The 23,417-nt window shown below is 40.1% G+C and overlaps 1 protein-coding gene across 1 annotated transcript; it reads right to left on the bottom strand.

The window, feature by feature from the left end:
• Positions 1-2,397: 2,397 nt before the first annotated feature.
• On the bottom strand, positions 2,398-22,558 carry LOC143983812 (keratin, type II cytoskeletal cochleal-like). The gene is made up of 9 exons (XM_077483909.1): positions 21,994-22,558; positions 20,352-20,572; positions 17,045-17,105; positions 15,109-15,204; positions 13,187-13,351; positions 12,098-12,223; positions 10,507-10,727; positions 9,876-9,910; positions 2,398-2,853 (listed from the first exon to the last, which is right to left on the bottom strand). The coding sequence occupies exons 1-9, from the start codon at positions 22,486-22,488 to the stop codon at positions 2,633-2,635; spliced, it is 1,641 nt and encodes a 546-aa protein (XP_077340035.1). The 5' UTR covers positions 22,489-22,558; the 3' UTR covers positions 2,398-2,632.
• Between the last annotated feature and the right edge of the window lie 859 nt (positions 22,559-23,417).

The raw sequence follows: 23,417 nt of genomic DNA, 5'->3' as shown, positions 1-23,417 counted from the left end.
TACTGTTGTCTTCTTTTTTAATTCAAAAAAGTGTATTTTTTCAAAAAAGTGTGCTTGTAAAACAGCTGCGCAAATAGGTTGTGACAAAAAGTATTGCAACAACAACCACCATTTTATTCTCTAGGGTGTTAGAAAAAAATGTATAATGCTTGGGGGTTCTTTTCTAGAAAAAAAACCCTGTTTTTAACTTAAACAACAAATCTCAGAAAGGCTTGTTCCTTAAGTGGTTAAACCTCTTTTGCCATGTAGTTGCCCACCCCATTAATTTGTTCAGATCTTCTTTCAAGGTTTCCACATCCTGCAGAGAAGCTATTGCCCTGCTTAGCTTAGTATTATCCACAAAGACTGAGATTGAGCTATTTATCCTATCCGCCAGATCATTTATGAATAAATTAAATAGGATTGGTCCCAGGACAGAACCCTCATGGACTCCACTTTCCACATCGGACCACTCTGAGTACTCCCCATTTATCACTACCCTCTGAACTCGCCCTTGTAGCCAGTTTTCAATCCAGGTACTCACCCTTTGGTCCATGCTGACAGACCTTCGTTTGTATAGTAAAAGTTTGCGGGGAACTGCATCAAATACCTTTGCAAAATTCAGGTACACTACGTCTATGGGCCTTCCTTCATCTCGATGGCAGCTCATCACCTCATAGAAGGTTAATAGATATGTTTGGAAAGAATGATTTTTCAAGAATCCATGTTGATTACTGCCAATGATACCATTTTCATTACTAAAATCTTGTATATAGTCCCTTATCATCCTTTCCAAGAGCTTACATACTATTGATGTTAGGCTAACTGGTCTGTAGTTCCCAGGGATATATCTTGGTCCTTTTTTAAGAATTGGTGCTACACTGGCTTTTCTCCAATCATCTGGTACCATACCAGTCATTAGACTGTTCATAAAAATTAGAAACAATGGTCTGGCAATTACGTGACTGAGCTCCTTAAAGTGGAGTTCCACCCAAAAATGGAACTTCCCCTTTTCGGATTCCTTCCCCCTCTGGTGTCATATTTGGTACCTTTCGGGGGGAGCGGGGAAAGAAGATACCTGTATAATCCAGGTTTTTGCTCCGACTTCCAGGCATAGATCGCCGCAGTATCTGCGGTGATATACGCCATGTCCGGCTCACACAGGTCTCAGAAGACAGTAGAGATCAGTGAGATCCCGCAGCACAACTCACATTGGTGGTCATTGTAAATTCGTCCTTTCATTGGTGGTCAGTGTAGAATCCCCCACTATATACCTGCCAAAGATGTCCACATGATGGTCTACATGATTCAGAATTTGACACAGTGTACTGCCTCCTAACTAATCCCATCTCCCCACCACTGCCACTGATCCCATCAACCCCCCAGAATTTCCACTGATGATCACACGCTCTCTCCCCCAGCATTGTCACTGATCCCAGAAGTCCTAGAATCCCTAGGAGCTTTCTGTCTATTAATGGGTCCCCTCACCTCCCTAGTACATGGTGCACAGGCAGTGAGGAGATGATGTGCTGTAACCTTTAGCAACCGATCAGTGAGCAGTAATTATGTGCTCTAACCTCTTGCAACCAATCATTGAGTGATAAGGATATGCAGTAACCTCTAGTAACCAATCAGTAAGCAGTAATAATGTGCAGTAACCTCTAGCAACCAATTGGTGAGTGGTAATGATGTTCAATACCCTCTAGCAACCAGTGAGCAGTATTGATGCACAGTAATCTCTAGCAACCAATCAAAAAGCAGAAGTCTTGTGCTGTAACCTCTAGAAAATAATAAGTGAGCCATAATGTGTGCTGTAACCTCTAGCAGCCAGTCAGTGAGTGGTACTCATACACTGTAACCTCTGAGAAAGAAAATGTTTGCCCAGAGTCCAATCAATATTTAACATGTGTGTGGGTTTGAACAAATTCTCAATATTTAAATGATTACTTTACAAAATGAATGACCTGGCTCCTCACATTCAGATTGATCTCCATGAGATTGAAGTGTCATTCTATGACACTTGATGTTATGCAAAGGCTAGATATTTGGGCTGCAGTGTAAGGTATACTTCTGACTCATGGATATTTGGATATGTCTATTTAGTAGCAATTTATTGCACAAAATGTTCAAATTAAAGAAGGCCATTGGGGATGTCAATATGTTATCTAACAGTGTACTTTTTGCACAGAAAGAGAACACATTGTGCATGGAGCTTACCACATTGAGTATGGAGCTTACCAAAGACACTGTTTTATTTTCAAAGTCAACTGTAGTTTTATCTTTTGATAAAGTAAATAAGTGTAATAAAGTTTATACCTTTAACTGAAAAAAAATGGTACTAATTCTCTATTTATGTTTTATTTTTATAAGTGCCAAAAAGTAATACTATTCTAGAGATCACACAGTAAATCTTGGAAATGTTGTATATGAATCATTTATTTTAATTGTTTCATTAAAGAAAAGGCAGTGTGCATTAGCATCTCATTTTAAAACAATTAGTATTCCCAAACCAACCACCTTCACTTGCAAAATCTGGATGGTGGAGAAAATCTCAAGGAGTTTTTGTTCAAATGCAGAGTGATTTGAACATCACAGTGATCGGCAAGAGACTTTCATAGACCATTTATTTGATTCACAGCATATTCAGATAATTTTATGAGGTAGCATGGAAACTTTTAAGGCTTTCAGTTGTTGAGATGATCTTCACTGCTGGTCGTTTTGGTCTTGCAGCATTGGTGATGGTGCCCGATGAACTTGAGATGCTGCCTCCATAGCCAGAACCAAAGCCAGAGCCACCACCAAAGCCGGAGCCACCACCAAAGCCAGAGCCACCACCAAAGCCAGAACCACCACTGGCTGAGGAATTGACAACAGCTGCAGAACAAAAGTACATACATTGTTAACAGATACAGTTTAGGAATATTGAGCTTAATCGTTAACATTAACTTAATCTTTAACACAAGTCTTGTCAGTGGATCAACAACTACCTATACATTTTTAGATTGTTCCACTATGCATTAGTCTATTCCATTTTTTCATAAAAATTCTTATCTAAGGGTAATTTCACACTAAAGCGCTTCAAAAATGCCTTAAAAATGGCTAGAGCTTTAGTTGCGCTTTTGCCTGGTTTTTAAGACGTTTTTGGAGCACTGTAGAAGCTTTGGCATTATCTAACATCCACCCCCCCCTCCCCCACACCCACACACACACACACACATCACTTCCTGTGCACTTCCTTGTATTTCATGGAAGGAAGAGAGGGAAGAGAGAGAAATTGGAGTTTGCTGAGCTGATGTTGCTGTTTGTGCTACTATTTTTGAAAAATATCCTTAAAAAGAGGCAGCGACATCGCTTTTGGGTTCAAACCATCCTACAAGCAATCAAGAGGACAATTTCTGAAATTACACCCGGATGAGCCTTGCAACGTAAATGAATATATTGATTTATATTGTCTGTTTGATCTGCCCTTTTCCCACTTGTTCGACATACATCCTGCAACTTTGGACTGCAAAGTCGCAAAACAATATGTACCCCATGATTTATTGGGATTATGGCATCAGGATTAGGGTTAGGGTTAGGGGGTTGGGACTAGTGATTCTGAGGAGGGGATTGGGATGAGGGTATTGGGACTAGGGTTAGGGTTAGGGGACTGTGACTAGGGATTGGGATTAGGGGACTGGGGTTAGGGGATTGGAACTAATCCTATACCCACACCCTTGCACTCACTTTTACTGGATTTTTGCTTACGTGGAAGGACACTGCAATCTTGTATATGATATGCAGCAATTTCATTCCACGCATTGTTTTTGTGATTTTGGTTTGCATTATCCTTTTTTTGGAGATCCCACATTTCTGGATGGATCCATAGGGAGTGTTGCTGTAAAGAGCCGATGACACGGCCCCTTAACCATGTGATCGGCTGTGTCCAAACACAGCCGGTCACATGTAAACACGGAAGTGCCGGAAATCCGCTCTAATTGCCTCACGCTGACCGATCAGCAGCATCTCCTCACAGGGGACAGCAAGATAGGTAATCAGGGCACTGATCATTAGTGCCTTGATTACAATAAAGCACAACCAGCGCCAGCAATCAGTGCCCACCAGTGCCAGCAATCTGTCCCCATTAGTGGTGCCTGTCAGTGCTGGCTTTCAGTGCCCATCAGCGCCCCCTATCAGTGCTGACCATCAATACCCATCAGTACTGCCCATCAATGGCCAATCGATTGCGCCCATCAGTCACGTTTATCCCTGCTGCTTATCGGTGCCTATCAGTGCCCATCAGTGCCACCTATCAGTTCCCATCAGTGCTCATCAGTGCCACCTAATCACTGCCAATAAGTGCCACCTCATCAGTGCCCATAAGTACCACTTCATCAGTGCAGTCTATCGGTGCCCATCAGTGCAGCCTCAGCGCACATCAGTGAAGGAGAAAAATTACTTATTTACAAAATTTACTGACAGAAATGTCTAAATTTTCAGTCTTTTCTTTTAGTAAAAAATATAAAAAACCCAGTAGTGATTAAATACCACCCAAAGAAAGCACTATTTTTGTAAAGAAAATAATAAAAATGTCATATGGGTACAGTGTGGCATGACCACGCAATTGTCATTCAAAGTGTGACAGCGCTGAAAGCTGAAAAATGGCCTGGGCAGGAAGGGGTTGAAAGTGCCCTGTATTGAGGCGGATAAATCGCTTTCCATTCATTTCAATGGAGATGGGTGTTTTTGAGGCACTTTTTACAGTGCTCCAAAAATGCTGTTTGCAAGAATTTTCTCACCCCACCAGCATCCATTAACCACTTTCAGACCGGACCATTTTGCTGGTAAATGACCAGAGGTCTTTTTACAATTTGGCACTGCGCTGCTTTAACTGGTAATTGCGCGGTCATGCAATGTTGTACCCAAACAAAATTTGCGTCCTTTTCTTCCCACAAATAGAGCTTTCTTTTGATGGTATTTGATTGCCTCTGCGATTTTTATTTTTTGCGATATAAACGTAAAAAGACCGAAAATTTTGAAAAAAAATGATATTTTCTACTTTTTGTTATTAGAAAAATCCAATAAACTCAATTTTAGTCATACATTTAGGCCAAAATGTATTCAGCCACATGTCTTTGGTAAAAAAAAAGTCAATAATTGTATATTTATTGGTTTGCGCAAAAGTTGTCACATCTACAAACTAAGGTACGTTTTCTGGAATTTACGCAGCTTTTAGTTTACGACTGCCTATCTCATTTCTTGAGGTGCTAAAATGGCAGGGCAGTACAAAACCCCCCCAAATGACCCCATTTTGGAAAGTAGACACCCTAAGGAAATTGATAAGTGGCATGTTGAGCCCATTGAATATTTTATTTTTTTGCCTCAAGCGATTGAATAATGACAAAAAACTAAATTTTTTTTTTTTTTACACAAAGTTGTCACTAAATGATATATTTCTCACACATGCTATGGGCATATGTGAAATGACACCCCAAAATAAATTCTGCTGCTTCTCCTGAGTACGGGGATACCACATATGTGGGACTTTTTGGGAGCCTAGCCGCGTACGGGGCCCCGAAAACCAAGCACCGCCTTCAGGCTTTCTAAGGGCGTAAATTTTTGATTTCACTTCTCACTACCTATTACAGTTTTGAAGGCCATAAAATGCCAAGATGGCACAAAACCCCCACAAATGACCCCATTTTAGAAAGTAGACACCCCAAGCTATTTGCTGAGAGGCATTTTGAGTCCATGGAATATTTTATATTTTGCCACAAGTTGCGGGAATATTACAAACTTTAATTTTTTTTTATTTTTTTTTCACAAAGTTGTCACTAAATGATATATTGCTCACACATGCTATGGGCATATGTGAAATGACACCCCAAAATAAATTCTGCTGCTTCTCCTGAGTACGGGGATACCACATATGTGGGACTTTTTGGGAGCCTAGCCGCGTACGGGGCCCCGAAAACCAAGAACCGCCTTCAGGTTTTCTAAGGGCGTAAATATTTGACTTCACTCCTCACTACCTATTACAGTTTTGAAGGCCATAAAATGCCAAGATGGCACAAAACCCCCACAAATGACCCCATTTTAGAAAGTAGACACCCCAAGCTATTTGCTGAGAGGCATGTTGAGTCCATGGAATATTTTATATTTTGCCACAAGTTGCAGGAAAATTACAAACTTTTTTTTTTTTTTTCTTTCACAAAGTTGTCACTAAATGATATATTGCTCACGCATGCCATGGGCATATGTGAAATGACACCCCAAAATAAATTCTGCTGCTTCTCCTGAGTACGGGGATACCACATATGTGGGACTTTTTGGGAGCCTAGCCGCGTACGGGGCCCCGAAAACCAAGCACCGCCTTCAGGCTTTCTAAGGGCGTAAATTTTTGATTTCACTTCTCACTACCTATTACAGTTTTGAAGGCCATAAAATGCCAAGATGGCACAAAACCCCCACAAATGACCCCATTTTAGAAAGTAGACACCCCAAGCTATTTGCTGAGAGGCATTTTGAGTCCATGGAATATTTTATATTTTTCCACAAGTTGCGGGAATATTACAAACTTTAATTTTTTTTTATTTTTTTTTCACAAAGTTGTCACTAAATGATATATTGCTCACACATGCTATGGGCATATGTGAAATGACACCCCAAAATAAATTCTGCTGCTTCTCTTGAGTACGGGGATACCACATATGTGGGACTTTTTGGGAGCCTAGCCGCGTACGGGGCCCCGAAAACCAAGAACCGCCTTCAGGTTTTCTAAGGGCGTAAATATTTGACTTCACTCCTCACTACCTATTACAGTTTTGAAGGCCATAAAATGCCAAGATGGCACATAACCCCCACAAATGACCCCATTTTAGAAAGTAGACACCCCAAGCTATTTGCTGAGAGGCATGTTGAGTCCATGGAATATTTTATATTTTGCCACAAGTTGCAGGAAAATTACAAACTTTTTTTTTTTTTTTTTTTCACAAAGTTGTCACTAAATGATATATTGCTCACGCATGCCATGGGCATATGTGAAATGACACCCCAAAATAAATTCTGCTGCTTCTCCTGAGTACGGGGATACCACATATGTGGGACTTTTTGGGAGCCTAGCCGCGTACGGGGCCCCGAAAACCAAGCACCGCCTTCAGGCTTTCTAAGGGCGTTACAGTTTTGAAGGCCATAAAATGCCAAGATGGCACAAGCCCCCCCCAAATGACCCCATTTTGGAAAGTAGACACCCCTAAATTTAGGGGTACACTAGTGAGACTAGGTAATAAATGGCGGGTGCCCTGAAACTATAACAAAATAACTAACCAACCAGCGTCACCTGTAACAGTTATATGGTGATCACTGGTGAAAGGGTTAACTAGGGGGCAATCAGGGGGCTTTATGCGGTAGTATATGGGGGTCCCTGGCGCTATAAAAAGCTGCGGCGAACCTAAATACCTACCTGCCTAACTAGCGTCACCTGTGACACTAATACAGCGATCAGAAAAACGATCGCTTATTAGGCTGGGTTCACACTGGAGCGATGCGGGAACGCCACGAATCCGCGGCGGGTTCCCGCATCACATGCCTCCCGGCGGCAGTTCACACTGCCCTATGCGAACTGCTGGGAGTGTCAGTGAAATGTTATTGACACCCCCAGATCAGTTCGCATATCGCAGTGCGATCTGCAAACTCGGATCGCATGGTGTGAACACCCATGCGATCCGATTCTGCTGCGGACCAAAAAAAGGGTCCCGTGCGAGTTTGCGGCGGGTGCGGCGGGTGCGACACGAATTCAGCCATACTATCTGTATGGCTGAACTCGAATCGCACAGAGATCGGATGTGATTTGCACTGCAGTGCGGTGCGAATCACATCCGTTCTCATAAACCGCTGCAATGTGAACCCAGCCTTAGTGACACTGGCGACGGGGGGTGATCACGGGGTTAAACCTTTATTGGGGGGGTTAGGGGGGTACCTTAGAACTAAAGGGGGCTAACCCTAACTGCCCTAACAGTTATTACAGTCACAAATGACACCCGCCGGGTGATCAGGGGGTTAAACCTTTATTAGGTAATAAATGGCGGGTGCCCTGAAACTATAAAAAAATAACTAACCAACCAGCGTCACCTGTAACAGTTATATGGTGATCACTGGTGAAAGGGTTAACTAGGGGGCAATCAGGGGGCTTTATGCGGTAGTATATGGGGGTCCCTGGCGCTATAAAAAGCTGCGGCGAACCTAAATACCTACCTGCCTAACTAGAGTCACCTGTGACACTAATACAGCGATCAGAAAAACGATCGCTTATTAGGCTGGGTTCACACTGGAGCGATGCGGGAACGCCACGAATCCGCGGCGGGTTCCCGCATCGCATGCCTCCCGGCGGCAGTTCACACTGCCCTATGCGAACTGCTGGGAGTGTCAGTGAAATGTTAATGACACCCCCAGATCAGTTCGCATATCGCAGTGCGATCTGCAAACTCGGATCGCATGGTGTGAACACCCATGCGATCCGATTCTGCTGCGGGCCAAAAAAAGGGTCCTGTGCGAATTTGCGGCGGGTGCGGCGGGTGCGGCGGGTGCGATGCGAATTCAGCCATACTATCTGTATGGCTGAACTCGAATCGCACAGAGATCGGATGTGATTTGCACTGCAGTGCGGTGCGAATCACATTCGTTCTCATAAACCGCTGCAATGTGAACCCAGCCTTAGTGACACTGGCGACGGGGGGTGATCACGGGGTTAAACCTTTATTGGGGGGGTTAGGGGGGTACATTAGAACTAAAGGGGGCTAACCCTAACTGCCCTAACAGTTATTACAGTCACAAATGACACCAATGCAAAAAAAAAAAAAAATGACATTGGTGTCACTGTGACTGGGGGGCAGGGGTAATTGGGGGGGTGATCGGGGGGGTGTGAGTGTGCCTGGCATGTTCTACTGTGTAGTGTCGTGTTGGTGCAACTCACCGATCCTCTCTCCTCGGTGTCGGAACGAAAAATACCGACACGGAGGAGAGAATACATCACTTCCTCTCCTGTGTTTACATTACAGGAGAGGAAGTGATGTCACGGAGCATTTTCATTCGTCGGGAGCGATCGCGAGGGGGTGGCCATGAATGAATGGCCGTCCCCTCGTCCGGGATCGCTCCCGATCGGGCCCCCGACCCGCGGGCAGGCAAGGACGTACATGTAAGCCCTTATGCCTGCCCGTGCCATTCTGTCGACGTACATCGTCGTGCGGCGGTCGGCAAGTGGTTAAGATGAATGGGAAGTGATTTTCAAGTGCTATTTTTAGCACAAAAGTGCCTGAAAAGCACCTCAGTGTGAAAGGGGTCTAAGTGTTAGGAAAAATATTTTACATTCTATAGTTTAGCAATTCAAATTTCATCGCACCCGCCCCTATAAAATCACAGTACAATTATCCATGTCCATTTCCAACATTCAATTCAAATAGCATCAAGATACTCCCATGGAAAGTCTGAATTAGCAGTGTTTGTTAGTGTTTTATTACTCATGTTTCAAACTTTACCTTCCATCAAATACATATTTAGCTGTGGGTGAGAAAATATGTTTTATTTTTTGTCTAGGGCTTCAGAAAAATAAATTCTGTGCCTATCCATTGTTGCAGCTAATTATATTATATTTGTCCTAAAGCCAAGGCAAACAGTTGCCAATGGATTTCATCTCATGAGCCAAAGGGTGAAGAGTCCCCTACTATAATCAAAAGGCATGACTGCATCCATCATGGATTTGTCAGAGAAGTTAGCTTTGATAGTAAGAAATGATAGTAATATATAACGCAGTAAAATAAACTTTGTGATCTGGATGGGCAGGTTCTGAAGTGCAAGTACGGTAGTTTTGATGTACTGACTTGATATTTATATAAAGTTTGCCATATTATAAAGATACTTACAAACATTCACTTGGTTGCTAATTTCCCCTGAAATTCTGTTGAAAAAAAATAAAATAAAAAGATAAAGCAATTGAATAAACCATAGACATGGACATATAGTGAATTAGAACTCTAAATTCTACCACATTCTGTCCAAATTATATATTTTACGTGACATTGACTGAAAATCCATTGCATTGAACGTTTTAAAGAAAAGAAGACCAGAGGCCAACAATGCAGAGTTAGATGAATATAATAGTTTAGTTGCACAATTTGGCTAGTCTTTAAATCTTCGTATACTGTATATGCTCAATTTACCTATTTTGAGATAAAGATAACACAGGTGGGGGTTTGTTACGCATAGATATTCTTTGTGAACCAATGTCAAACAAACTTTAGCTCCTCTGTCTTCATCTGCCTACTTTAGGAATGGAACAATTTATACATCTACACGTATAATCATTATGCTGCTTGCATACAGCAATTGTCAAATTGATTAAATCCTTACTGAGAGCTTGGAACCTTTTTTTAGCTGAATAAGGTAATCATTTGACTTGTAAGAAAGCTAATTAAATATATTCATGTCTGATGACTTATTTTAAAGAGAACAAATTTAGAATGAACTTAAGCTCCAAGTTTAAATGCAACTTGCCTGCTTTCTTCTCCTTCTAGCAGTTTTCTGTAGGTTGCAATCTCAATATCCAAGGACAATTTCACATTCATGAGTTCCTGATAATCTCTTAATTGGCGAGACATGTCTTGTTTCAGCCTCTGCAGAGCAGCCTCTAGTTCTGCCAGTTTACCGCGAGCATCATTTAGAGCATTTTCTCCTCTTTGCTCAGCTTCAGCAATAGAGACTTCCAGAGCTGCAATCTAAAAATATGCAAAATGCAAAGCAGATAGCCTACTCAGATATATATATAAAAAAAAATACATAGCAATTGTAAGTGAATTCCAGATTTGTTTGTATTTTTGCCAAATGAACAAGCAAAGTATAATTGTTTCTAACCAAAGACCGCTAAAAAATAAACTGTTTTATCTGGGAAAATCCATAAAAAGAAAGTTTATTTTTGAGATTTAGATTTTAATATTTGACTTTTGAAATATCTTTAATATCAATGCTGAAGCATTAAACACTCCTATGAATAAACAATTATATGAAAAAATACTACTCATTCAATAATATTTGGGTATTAAACCTCATTCAATCACCAATATGTTTAAATGTTCAATGCTCTTATGCCCCGTACACACAAGCGGAATTTCCATCGGAAAATCTTGGATGGTTTTTCTCTGATGGAATTCCGCTCAAGCCTGGCTTGCATATACACAGTCACACAAAAGTTCTCTGAACTTTCGACCGTCAAGAACGCGGTGATGTAGGACACTATGAAGAGCCAAGAAAATGAAATTCAATGCTTCCGAGCATGCATCGAATTGTTTCCGAGGATGAGTCATCTTTTGCGCATCGGAATTGCATACAGACAAATGGAATTTCCGATAGGAACTTTTTCTGATGGAAAAATAGAGAACCTGCTCTCAATCTTTTGCTGGCGGAAATTCAGACAGAAAAAGTTGTATGGAGCATGCACACGGTCGGAATATCCGACCAAAAGCTCCCATCACACTTTTTCCAACAGAAATTCTGCTTGTGTGCTTAGGGAAAATTCAAAACACGGTTATTTCTTTAATCAAAAAGATATACCGTATTACATTTCAGTTTTAACCTATAACAGTCTTAGATTCCTGATGAAAGAAGATAGCATTCATTTTTCTACAGTACCATCCCAAGAAATAACTAAAGTCTGCTTATGTGTGGTCAAAGCCTCAGCATAAAAGAATCCGGAGAACCCTGATGTACTCTGGCATGTATATTTACAGACAAACCCAACTTTTAAGTACACAATGGGGTTTATTTACTAAAGGTGAAAAGTGCAAAATCAGGCTCACTTCTGCATAGAAACCAATGAGCTTTTAACCTTGGCTTGTTCAATTAAGCTTTGGTAATAAAACCTGGAAGCTCATTGGTTTCTATGCAGAAGTGAGCCTGATTTTGCACTTTTCAGCTTTACTAAATAAACCCCATTGTGTACTTAAATGCGGAGTATGCCTGTATTATCTACTGTACACACATGATCATAACAGAAATACTCCTCTGATTTAGGTAACATTTGGTGACCACTGACCAATAAATGTAATAGGATTTTTTTTTTTCTGAGCGCATTTCAGGAAGAAATTTTTACCTGTTTCTTAACATTCTCAATTTCAGCTTTAAGTTTCTGGATGGCTCTAGTAAGTTGGGAAATCTCATTCTTCTGGTTTTTCAGCTCATCTCCTTGTTGCCCTGCAACACTCTGCAGCTGCTGGACCTGTTGATGGAAACACAAATAGCTATAGTTACATACAATTAAAATACAGGAATTAGTGTGGGATCTGGTATTGTACTGCCTTCTTGGTTAGCACTCCTGCCTTCCAGAACTGGAGCCTGTGTTATGCTTTCATAGCCTAAGAATCTCCATTGAGTCTTAGCAAATTACCAGTTGTATTTCTATGACAGTGAAACCTGAGATTGCAAGTATAATTTGTTCCAGAAACATGCTTATAATCCAAAGAAATTTCCAAAGAAATAATGGAAACTCAAATGATTTGTTCCACAAACATTTATTCATAGGTCCTTCAGTTTATAATCCATATAAAAAGATTATAGCAATGTGACCTGGTTGTGTAACCGTAAAATGTCAATCCACAAATGAAAGCCTCCACAAGGGGATTAGAAGCAAAATCCAGCAGGAGCTACAGAATATAAAAGAGAAGAGAGGTACCACTAAGTGTAGCAATATGTTGCTGAATGTTGTACCTACAATAAATATAACCATATTGCTACACTTATAGGTGTCTCTCTTCTCTTTTATACTTAGTTGGGACATGATGCTACTTGTAAATCAAGACATCGCTTGTATATCAAGTCAAAATTTATTTAAACATTTTGCTTGTCTTGCAAAATGCTCTCAAACCAAGGTTTTACTGTAATTGATTTGAAACAAAGAACAATTATTTCATAGAGCTTTATGCTCAGGTCCAGTATTAAAGGATTATAATGTTAAAGGATTACTCTTGATTTTTTACACATCAGAACATACTTTTAGCCTCTGAGCAAGAGTAACCTTTGTGTTGGCATGTGCATCCTTGTATGACTGGAGTATTATCTGTATTCTAGATATACCTTCCCTTTTTTTATGTGGTTGCTATATAAATATAGGAAGAAATATTAAGCAATTAATTGAATCTCACTGGAATCTATCTTTTTAATGCATTGTAGGATCAGTTCTCACCTTGTTTTTGTAAGCATCCTCTGCCTCGGCTCTGCTCTTGTTGGCAAGATCCTCGTATTGTTCCTTGACTTCAGCAATAATGTCATCTAAGTTGAGAGATCTGTTGTTGTCCATAGAGAGGATGACGGAGGTGTCAGACACTTGTTGTTTAAGTTCATTCAGTTCCTGTAATTTCAACAAAGATCCAATTATTTCACTGCACTAGTAAGGAACATGAAAGATAAGAGACACAACAGGAAGAGAGAAGAAAAACGTGTGAAAGTGTTACAGTTTCAAATTTGCAACCATCCTAAAATGATTGATTTGATTTCACTACATAAAGAGAGGGGATGCAAATTATAAAAAGAGAAACTAGAATATGGTGAAAATGATATACTAGTTGTGGATGTGCTAGGTCTAGATCAGGAATAAAGCAAAATTGGTTTGCCATGATTCACTGATGTTCTTTTTGTCATTCTTTTTATGACATATGTAAGTTGGTATATTATAAGCATGAGATGGTGGGTACAGAGGGTCCAAGACTATATTGTAACTGCTTTGCTATTGCAAGCAATGGAGTTAGAAGGAAACATGGTTATATTTAATGGTCTTAGCAATTTCTAGACACAGAAGTTTTTATTGTACTCAAAGTGGTTGTAAAGTCAGGAGTTTTTTTTTTTTTTTGCAGTTATGCATTAAGATTAAAAGCCTTTTGTGTGTAGCAGTTGAGCCCTATCTAGATCCTGTGATGTTGTAGGAGTGTCTCGACTGCCTGGGACTCTCATCTTCATTGGCTGAAACAGCCATTGGCTCCCGCTGCTGTCAATCAAAGTCAGTCAGCCAATGAGGTGAGAAAGAGGACGGGGCAGGGTTGCGGCTTCATGTCTGAATGGACACATGGAGTTGTGGCTCGGCTCAGGTGCCCCCATAGCAAGCTGCTTGCTGTGGGGGCACTCAACAGGAAGGAGGGGCCAGGAGAACCAAAGAGGGACCAGAGAAGAGGAGGATCAGGGTTGCTCTGTGCAAAACCACTGCATAGAGCAGGTGTGCATAACATGTTTGTTAGTTTTAATAAAAAAAAAAAAGAGACTTTAGTTCATTTTAATGCACAGACGAATAAACAACTTGGGGCTTTAGGATCACTTTATTAAATATTGCTTTGCTTTCTTATTCAAAGTGTAATTCCTGCAGAAGCATTTTGTTTTAAAGCGGAATGGCAAACAAAAACATTCATTTACATATATTCCTCTAAAGCCATAAAGGATATAAGTCCACTTGGTGTGCAACAAATGTTTACAAACCTTAGGTATAACTTTGAAAAATTGTCAGTAACGCCATCACTGGGCTGTACATATCCTCTGCAGGGAGCAGAGTGGTGGGAGGAGCTTAGCATTACAGGATGCCTACAGAGAACTACAGGAGGGGGTGGATACAAGACCAGTCACCCTGCACAAGAAGAGAGAGCAGCAGTGACCGGTCTTTATTACAGGAAGCTCATGCACAGAGGCAATATTTCACACTGCAATACTGCGCAGATATGAAATATGAAAAGAACACCCAAAATTCAAGTGAGACTTCACATGACTCTCAAGTTTAGTCAACATTTGCTTATCTTCGATTTCAGATGTAAGATAAAACTGCTCTCAGATTTTTATTGCTGTCAGTAACCTCATTGGGGATACCTCTCAATTTTTCCTGTCCATGTGATCCCTGTCACAGGGAGAGTAAGAACATTTCTCCTAATGGGGTCTTATCAAAAATAAAGGGAATTACTAAAGGATTTTTTTTTATTATTATTACTGACACATCTCCATTCAATTAAAAAACAGGTGTAGGCTGTAATTCCCCTTTACTGGATCTGTGCTAAGGTTTCAAAAGTCAGCTCTACAAACAATCACAAACTACAGAACCACAGAAAATGTTCATTACTGATTATCTATTACCTGCTCGTAAAGAGCTCTTAGGAAGGCAATTTCATCATTCAATGCATTTACTTTGGCATCAAGCTCCACTTTGTTTAAATAAGCTGCGTCCACATCCTTGAAAAGAAAAAAATTGTCAAGTGAATTAATAACAGGAAAAGGAAATACAGACCTTTCAATACTAAAAATGATAGTAAAGCTTTAATTTTGTTTTTAATAAAATAATAAATGTGTCACACTTACCTGTTCTGTGCAGTGGTTTTGCAATCTTCTTCTTCTGGTGTCCCCTGCCAGCGCTCCTGGCTCCTCCTCTTCAGTAAGTGCCCCCATAGAAAGTCACTTTCTATGGGGGCACTCATGTAGGATAGCTAGCCTGTGTCTATAGAAAGGGACAGTGTGGCTCAGACCCGCCCCCTGCTTCCTTGTCACATAACTTGATTGCCAGTGGCAGCATGCTGTCCATTAAGAGAGCTGTGCTACAATGTGCATACTAGCACAATATGACATGAGCCTGCAGGGGAACCAGTTTTATATATATATATATATATATATATATATATATATATATATATATATATATATATATATATATATACATATATGTATATGCATTAATGCAGAGAATGCATTAAGGTAAAAACCTTAAGGCTTTAAAACCACTTTAATAAAGTTGGCTTACTTTAAATACCAGGTCTACAAATGCCATTAAATTGGGAGATAAGCTTGTCATATGTGGGTATGACACTCTTCTGAAAATGCTAGTTGCCTGGCTGTCATGCTGACCATTGTCTTCTACACTTTAATCATTGACATAATATAAGTATGCAAATCAGCTAGATAAATCTGAAAATTCTGATTTGCATGCTTATTCCAAATCAATTTTTTCAAAGAAATTAAGCAACAGGACCAGCATGACAGCCAGACAAGTAGAATTTTCAGAGGACAGTCAGCAATTGCACCTTCCATGTTTTTTCAAGATTTCTTTCAGTTAATGCATACATTTGTGTAACACAAGCAAAAACACGGTGACATGCATGAACACATAGATAGATGTGCAGTGTCAGCCATTCTGAATGGCACTCCAACAAACTGTACCGATTCTGGTATTGCACAATGCTTGCAAGTGCAATGAAATGCACATATTGGGCCTTGTGGTGCACTACGGGGTGTCGACACAAATGGTACATGCATGTTATTTGGTCAGCTGAGGTATGTTGGCAGCCTAGTTATAATGAATAGATTGCCTTTACAAAAAGCAAGTGGATGCACCACAACAATGTAAACTACAAATCACATGCAAAGCCTAACTTTGCTTTCACTTGAAATAGTTTGTTTGGGCCAAGCTGGCCAAACCATTTCATTTACTAACTCTAATATATGAGTGCTGCTCAGCCATTCACAGTAAGTCTTGCATTTTATTATTAACCACAAAACTTCCTCTGATTGGCTAAAGTGGAGAGGTGGGAGGATGATGTCACCATCTTCAACCTCAGTCATTCAGAGGCAGCTTTGTAGTTATTGATATTATAGGCTTCCTGTGAATCGCTGAGCAGCACTCAGCCTGTCTAGATTTTGTTCCTGGGAACGGGACAAGAAGTCTCTGTGCAGCTACTGGAACACAGAACAGTAAACTGTATGTAGTTTATGAACAAAATTCAATAAAATACAAATATCACAAGTGTATTACCTTCATATTCCAAATGCCAGGTATTTTCACAGTTCCATGATCTGGAGGACTAATATTAGGAGTAAACTACAGCAAAGTGCAGTAGGTGCAAGTCATCTGATGCTTTTTGAGGGTCAAGTCTCAGAGCTTTAGGAGATCATGGAGATGTAAAGAATTTCATGCAATTTGGAAACGAATAATACCATCTGCAAGCATCTATATTCCTTCTATAGCTCAGAAGATATTGCAAAATATACACGTACTTCTATGAAGGTCAGGGTATAGTATTACCTTCTTGAGGACTACAAATTCATTCTCTGTCACAGAGCGCAGGTTAATTTCATCCTCATATCTATGAAGAAATATAGGTTAAATACAAGTTAAATGTGATATTGTGAAACAAATGCTTGTATTCAATAAATCTTAAATCACTTCAGTACTTGGGAAACACATGTGGTCCTCTTTCTTTGATGCAGCAGCCTCTCAGCAAGTACATATCACCAATCTTCATGAACATCTGATTTACGTGTTCTTGATTGTTGTTTCCTGAGTGTGGGGGGAGGGGCCGGGGGCAGTTACCTGTTGTAGGAGCTAATAATAATTGATCTGTTCAGTGCTACTTTTTAGTCCTAAAGAGTAACTCCACTTTCATTGAGAAAAAAACATTCCCATTTGGGTGATCTTTGCTGATTCTTACTTTTTATAGATGTGAAGAAACAGCTGTTTGTCTCCATGTGAATGTGAATGGGAGTGACTTTATAGTTATCAATCAGCTGCTGCATTTGCAAGGTTATAATGAGGAAAGTGGCAGGGTTTGCAGCCCTTTACACATGATTAACCCTCACCAAAACTGAAATGTTTGTTGCAGACAAACCCAAAATCCTATAAGTATCTTAGTGGAGACTTCTTGGAATATCAATGAGCCAATCACACAAGAAGGAAATCAATTACATTTCTGAGGGGAGTTCCATACACGATCTGTGTACAGAACACCTCCAGGTTGCCATATTGCATTGCATTTTACATCAAATTATAGTGTTGCAGATGGAAAGATAATTTTGAATAACATAATATTACAATATGAGTTGCTATGCTATATATATATATATATATATATATATATATATATATATATATATATATATATATATATTTTTTTTTTTTTCAATATTTTTTTCTACAGAAATGTAGTTACCCTTAAGTGCTAGTTCACATATGGTGCAGGAAATTCGCACAGAACATGGGTTTCCTGTATCATGTTAAAAACACACTGCACTTGCAATCTGCAGCTGGTATCAGTGTTTATTTAGCGACACCCAGAACACAGGTCGCAGCTGCAGTGTGTTTGCCTGTACCAGATCACACGGTACAGTAGTACTATGTGATCCAGTTGCTGTGCGTTTTTAAAGTAATTCATGCACTATTTTTGATGTGGTCAACCCACTTAAATGAATGGGCTGAAATTGCACTGCACCTGGATTGCATATGAATCGCACAGGATTGCACAGAGCATTTTATTGTGTGACCCGGCCCTTAAAGTAATACGAAACTGGTTGAAAAAAAAAATCTATGTAATGTGTTAAAATATTAAAATAGGCTGTAACTTAAGGCAAAACATTTGCAAAACGTATTTTTTTTAGTTTTGGACAGATTGAAGTGAGATTAAAACACTCTGCCCACATTTGGGAGATTCACCCTCTCTATTTGTCCTGTTTATCATCAAAAAGTAAAAGTAAAAGAAAATCCCAAATTTTGGGTTATTCCCAGAACAGTAATGGATGTGAAGTCTTCCAATGAGGACTCTACTCTGACCTAGGGGGCCCCAATGGATTCCTTTAATTTACCAGGATTTCCTCTCACTTTCTGTTTTTACTATGGGACAGGAAGTGAGGGAAGTGAAGGTAGGTCCCCCCAGTAAGACAGATGGCAAAAAAAAAAAAAAAAGATCCAAAAATAAATAAAAAAGAAAAGAAAAGTTTTGTCTTTAGTTCTACTTTAACTCAAAAAAGGCTCCTGCTCCTTCAAATGTATATTTTTATGTTGCTGTTATGTGACTTCCTGTTAGAGGCAGGCTACATTCGTTCTCCATCATACCACTGTATGCAGGAATGTTCCTCACTATTGAGATGGACTATGAGAAAAACAGAAATGAAAGGCGTGCACACCTAGTTCATTACTAAAGATAATTTATTAATAAAAATGTTTTATATAAAAGTGGGTACTCACAAAAAGCAACTAACAAAAGGCCATAAAAACAATGCAGCTAGGCTAGGCCTAACTCTGAGGAAGGCGGTGCGCCCTGAAACGCGTTAACTGTACCCTGTGTTCTGTGCATGTCCATGCATTGTTTTTATGACCTTTTGTTAGTTGCTTTTTGTGAGTACCTACTTTTATATAAAACATTTTTATTATTCAATTATCTTTGGTAATGCACTAGGTGTGCGCGCCTTCCATTTCTGTTTTTTCTTGTAGTCTTCCTCAGATGGGATTACCCCATCTGAGGAAGACAACAGCCACCCAGTTTTGGATACCATATATACCTTTCACACCACCATTTTGTCTGATATCTGTTGTTCCACACTTTGGAAGACTTATTAGCACTGGAAGTGACTGTGTTTTTTTTATCTCTGAGATGGACTATGGAATGTGTAGTGTCCAAAGAGCAATGCACATAGGAAAAAATGAACATGCATTGCTCATTCCAAAGAAATGGAAGTGAGGGAGGAAAGGAGAGCTTCGGGAGCTGACAGAGCATGTTACAAGGAGGCAGCAAATGAAAAATAATTTACATGGCCATTGACTAGTGGATGTCTCTGGATTATTTTTGAAGAATAAGGATATTGTTTAGCGCTACTTTAGGTCAAACTGCACTAACGTAGGCACGTAACTGACAAACCAGACAACCCATTTTTGTATTGGTGTGTCTGAGGATAAATGGTAATTTGCAAAGTCTGTAGCTCATTTTACAGAACTGACATAAATAAAATACACATAATTTCTATGAATGACTACATTTTTTACATCATCATTTCGCTCAGCGCTCTTTTATTAGTGGTTGTAAACGCAGAAGGTTTTTTTATTTTAATGCATGCAGCCCCCCTCAGCCCCCTTAATACTTACCTGAGCCCCCTTTCTATACAGCGATGTACACGAGTGCCTCCACCATCCAGGACTCTCCCTCCTGATTTGCTGAAACACAGCAGCAGCGCTATTGGCTCCTACTGCTGTCAAAGTCAGTTAGCCAATAAGGAAAGAGAGAGGGTGGGGCCCAGCCGCAGCTTCGTATCTCAATGGACACAGGGAGCTGCAGCTTGGTTTAAGTGCTCCCATAGCAAGCGGCTTGCTGTGGGGGCACTCGGCAGGAGGGAGGGGCCAGGAGCACCGAAGAGGGACCCGAGAAGAGGAGGATCTGGGCTGTTCTGTGCAAATCCACTGCACAAATAAATAACATGTTTGGTTTTTTTAAAACCAAAAGAAAGCAAGACTTTACAATAAATGTTGATGCTATGTTTATAGAGTGTATATATACATTTTATAGCATATTATCCTAATTTACTGTACTATAACTTTGATTGGCACCTGAATCATAAGTTTGTACCTGCGCTTAAATTCCTCAACGCGATCCTGCTCATTGCGAAGCTCTGATTCCAGACGTCCTTTATCACTTGAAAAACTATCTAACTGTTTCTTTAGACTGTTTATATAGGCTTGAAAAAGGGGTTCAATGTTACTTCTTTGGCCTGATTGTCCACCACCCTGTTGTTGAAGCAGGTTCCATTTTGTCTCAAGCACTTTATTCTGCTGTTCCAGGAATCTCACCTATCAAAAAATTGTCATCAGAAAAACATATTATACTATTGTCAAGTTCTCTTGAGGCTGGGTTCACACCATTGCGAATTGGATGCGGGTTCCCTATATCCAATTCGCAATAGCAGGAGATTTTGACCGGCTCTTTATAGAGCCGGTTCACATATCTCCGCAGTGGGTCCGGTGCATTTTGCACAAAAACACTGTGCGTTTTTTGTTCCGTTTCAGGTCTGAATTCAGCTCAAAATTTGGGCTGAAATCGGACCGGAAATGGTGAACTAGGACACATCGGAACCCTGCTGTGAGACAGATACAGTAATGTTGTGAACCTGGCCTTAGACATGCCAGTAATAGACTAGTGACATAGCCACAGAAAACATCATTGTGATCTAGTATAAGCACACTCCACACCCAGTGACTGCAGATATTTAGACATTTCTACATATTCAAAGACATGTAGACATGCAAAGAGCACGGTGCACTCATACAGCCAACCAACATTTATCTTTCACTCATATGTTCTGTGCACATCATCATCATGACATACGAGTGGAACAGGTTTAATCAGGAAGACATTGCAATGAGTAAAATCGGTACACAATGGAGTTGATTTACTAAAGCCAAGCAGGCTATATCCTTTTCAAGGCTATTTTACCTTAGCTTTGTGAATGAGGTGAAGCTCTAATGACCTCCATCATCCAATTATGTGTAAGCAAAAATACTGTTCTTTTTTTTCTTGCACGTGATTGGGTATTCTTTGGAAAGTGAATTTTCACAACATTTATTATGCTAAGGAAAAATGAACTTGCAAGTGAACAGACTTTTTGCCTTCAGTAAATCAACCCCACAGTACAGTAACCCATAGCTAGCAAATAGATTTTAATTTAGCAATCACAGGTCATATAAAAATATTCTGAACAAAGAAAAGCTTATAGCTCAGTTTGTTGCTCTGCTGCGCTATATGTTGTCCTTTGTAATGAAAAATCAAGTAAGCGTATTACAGAGTTTTAGTCAACAAAAATATGCTAACTGATAAGAAATTTCTAATAGTAACCAATAAAACAGGGATATGCAATTAGCGGACCTCCAGCTGTTGCAGAACTACAAGTCCCATGATGCATTGCAAGACTCTGACAGCCACAAGCATGACACCCAGAGGCAGAGGCATGATGGGACTTGTAGTTTTGAAACAGCTGTAGGTCCACTAATTGCATATCCCTGCAATAAAAGATCATATTTCATTGGACTAACTGCATTAGCCAAATAAAAACTGATATCTGATTGCTTTGACACTAGACACCTCTGTGTTTTGCATCATATCTATAAATAAAGCTTTACTGATGTGTTTAGAACTTGAATTTCAGTGTAAGGCTGAATAGAAGAAATTTAAATACGTTAAAAGCATGACAAGAATTGGACACATAACACTGTACCTTGTCTATGAAAGAAGCAAACTTGTTGTTCAAGTTCTTAATCTGTTCCCTTTCTTCTTTCTTGACTACAGAAACGTTTGGATCAATTTCCACGGAGACTGGAGCCAGGAGTTGTCTGTTAACAGTGACGTTTACAATACCTGCAGATGGAGCGGCAGGCCCAAAGCTAGCAAAACCACCTCCGAAACCACCGCTACCTCCATACCCACCTCCAGAGCCACCTCCAGAGCCACCACCAAAGCCACCACCAAAGCCACCGCCAAAGCCACCACCAGAACCAGACTCCCGGGAACTGCTTAGTGATAAAACTCTTTTGTTAGAGCCTGCATTCAAGAGGCTTCTACTGCCAAATCCAGAACTTGGGGCAGCCCGGAGCCCACCAAAAGAGGATGAGCTGATAGTGCCCCTGCTGGAACCTCCTCCTCCTACAGAGGTTGAGCTGAAACCTCTGGAAGATGATGCATTAGAGGATGCCAATCGGTTGTTCCAGCTCATGATTGCAGCAGTAGAGCAGGAGATGCACTGTGGGCAAGTTCAATAAGTGAGCAAGGGCACTTCCTTTACTACTCTTATCCTTTTATCTTCATAAAATGATGGGCTTGGCCATTTTTAAAGGTGATCAGTTTACATTTGTGTCCCTGCCGTGCCTTAAAGCAATTTCTTGTTGTCAACCTGCTAAACATACTTGGAGGAAAATATGTTGTTTTGCTTGAAGGCTTACAGGTTGTCTGGGTTGTAAAGTTATATAACTTCATTCTCATGAGAAATTATACAAATTAACATTTTTTTCTAGCATTTTTTTCTAGCAACAAAATTACTTTTGGTAAATTTAGGCAAATAGGCTGTTCACCTTGCAAGGACATTTTCCATTAGCTTAGGGAATAAGGGGAAGCTCTGTTGACTTCCATCTTCCAATCACGTATAAATAAAAATCATTTTTTCCTTTTACTTGCATGGAATTGGATATTGTTTTCAACGTGAGTAAATCATCCCCAGTCTCTGCATGTTTAACCAGTTTCTGACTGTACACCGTATATATACAATGGCAAGTCAGCTCAGCTGCAGGATCAAGTACCTAGTACATGATCCTGCACTTCCAGGTTTGAGGCCTGCTTCCGCTGTGATTAGACACAGTGGAAACTTATCGGTGGGTACCCCTTCCCAGCCAGTGTCATTAGTACAGTGACAGTGCATTTGTTTTCAGCACAGATTACTGTATTAGTGTTACTAGTCCCCAAAAAGTATCAAAAGTGTCAGTTAGTGTCCTGACTGTCCACCGCAAAATTGCAGTCCAGCTATAAGTCACTTATAGCTGCCATTACTATTAAAAAATTTAAAAAAAAAATATCCCATTGTTTGTAGACGGTATAATTTTTGCGCAAACCAGTCAATACGCACTTATTGGTATATTTTTTCCATTGTAA

The sequence above is a fragment of the Lithobates pipiens genome, unplaced genomic scaffold (genome assembly GCF_037356315.1).
Source record: "Lithobates pipiens isolate NorthernLeopardFrog02 unplaced genomic scaffold, aLitPip1_a1.2 Scaffold_16, whole genome shotgun sequence".
Classification (NCBI taxonomy): domain Eukaryota; kingdom Metazoa; phylum Chordata; class Amphibia; order Anura; family Ranidae; genus Lithobates; species Lithobates pipiens.
This window is presented reverse-complemented; position numbering and strand designations above follow the sequence as displayed.

What these genes read in the sequence shown, in the direction of transcription:
- LOC143983812 (XM_077483909.1), bottom strand. Translation starts at nt 22,488, where the DNA reads ATGAGCTGGAACAACCGATTGGCATCCTCTAATGCATCATCTTCCAGA. An exon ending in TTGCTTCTTTCATAGACAAG is followed by an intron (nt 20,573 to 21,993) that starts GTACAGTGTTAT and finishes ATTTTTTGATAG; the next exon opens with GTGAGATTCCTGGAACAGCA. An exon ending in TAAGAGCTCTTTACGAGCAG is followed by an intron (nt 13,352 to 15,108) that starts GTAATAGATAAT and finishes TTGAAATTACAG; the next exon opens with GAACTGAATGAACTTAAACA.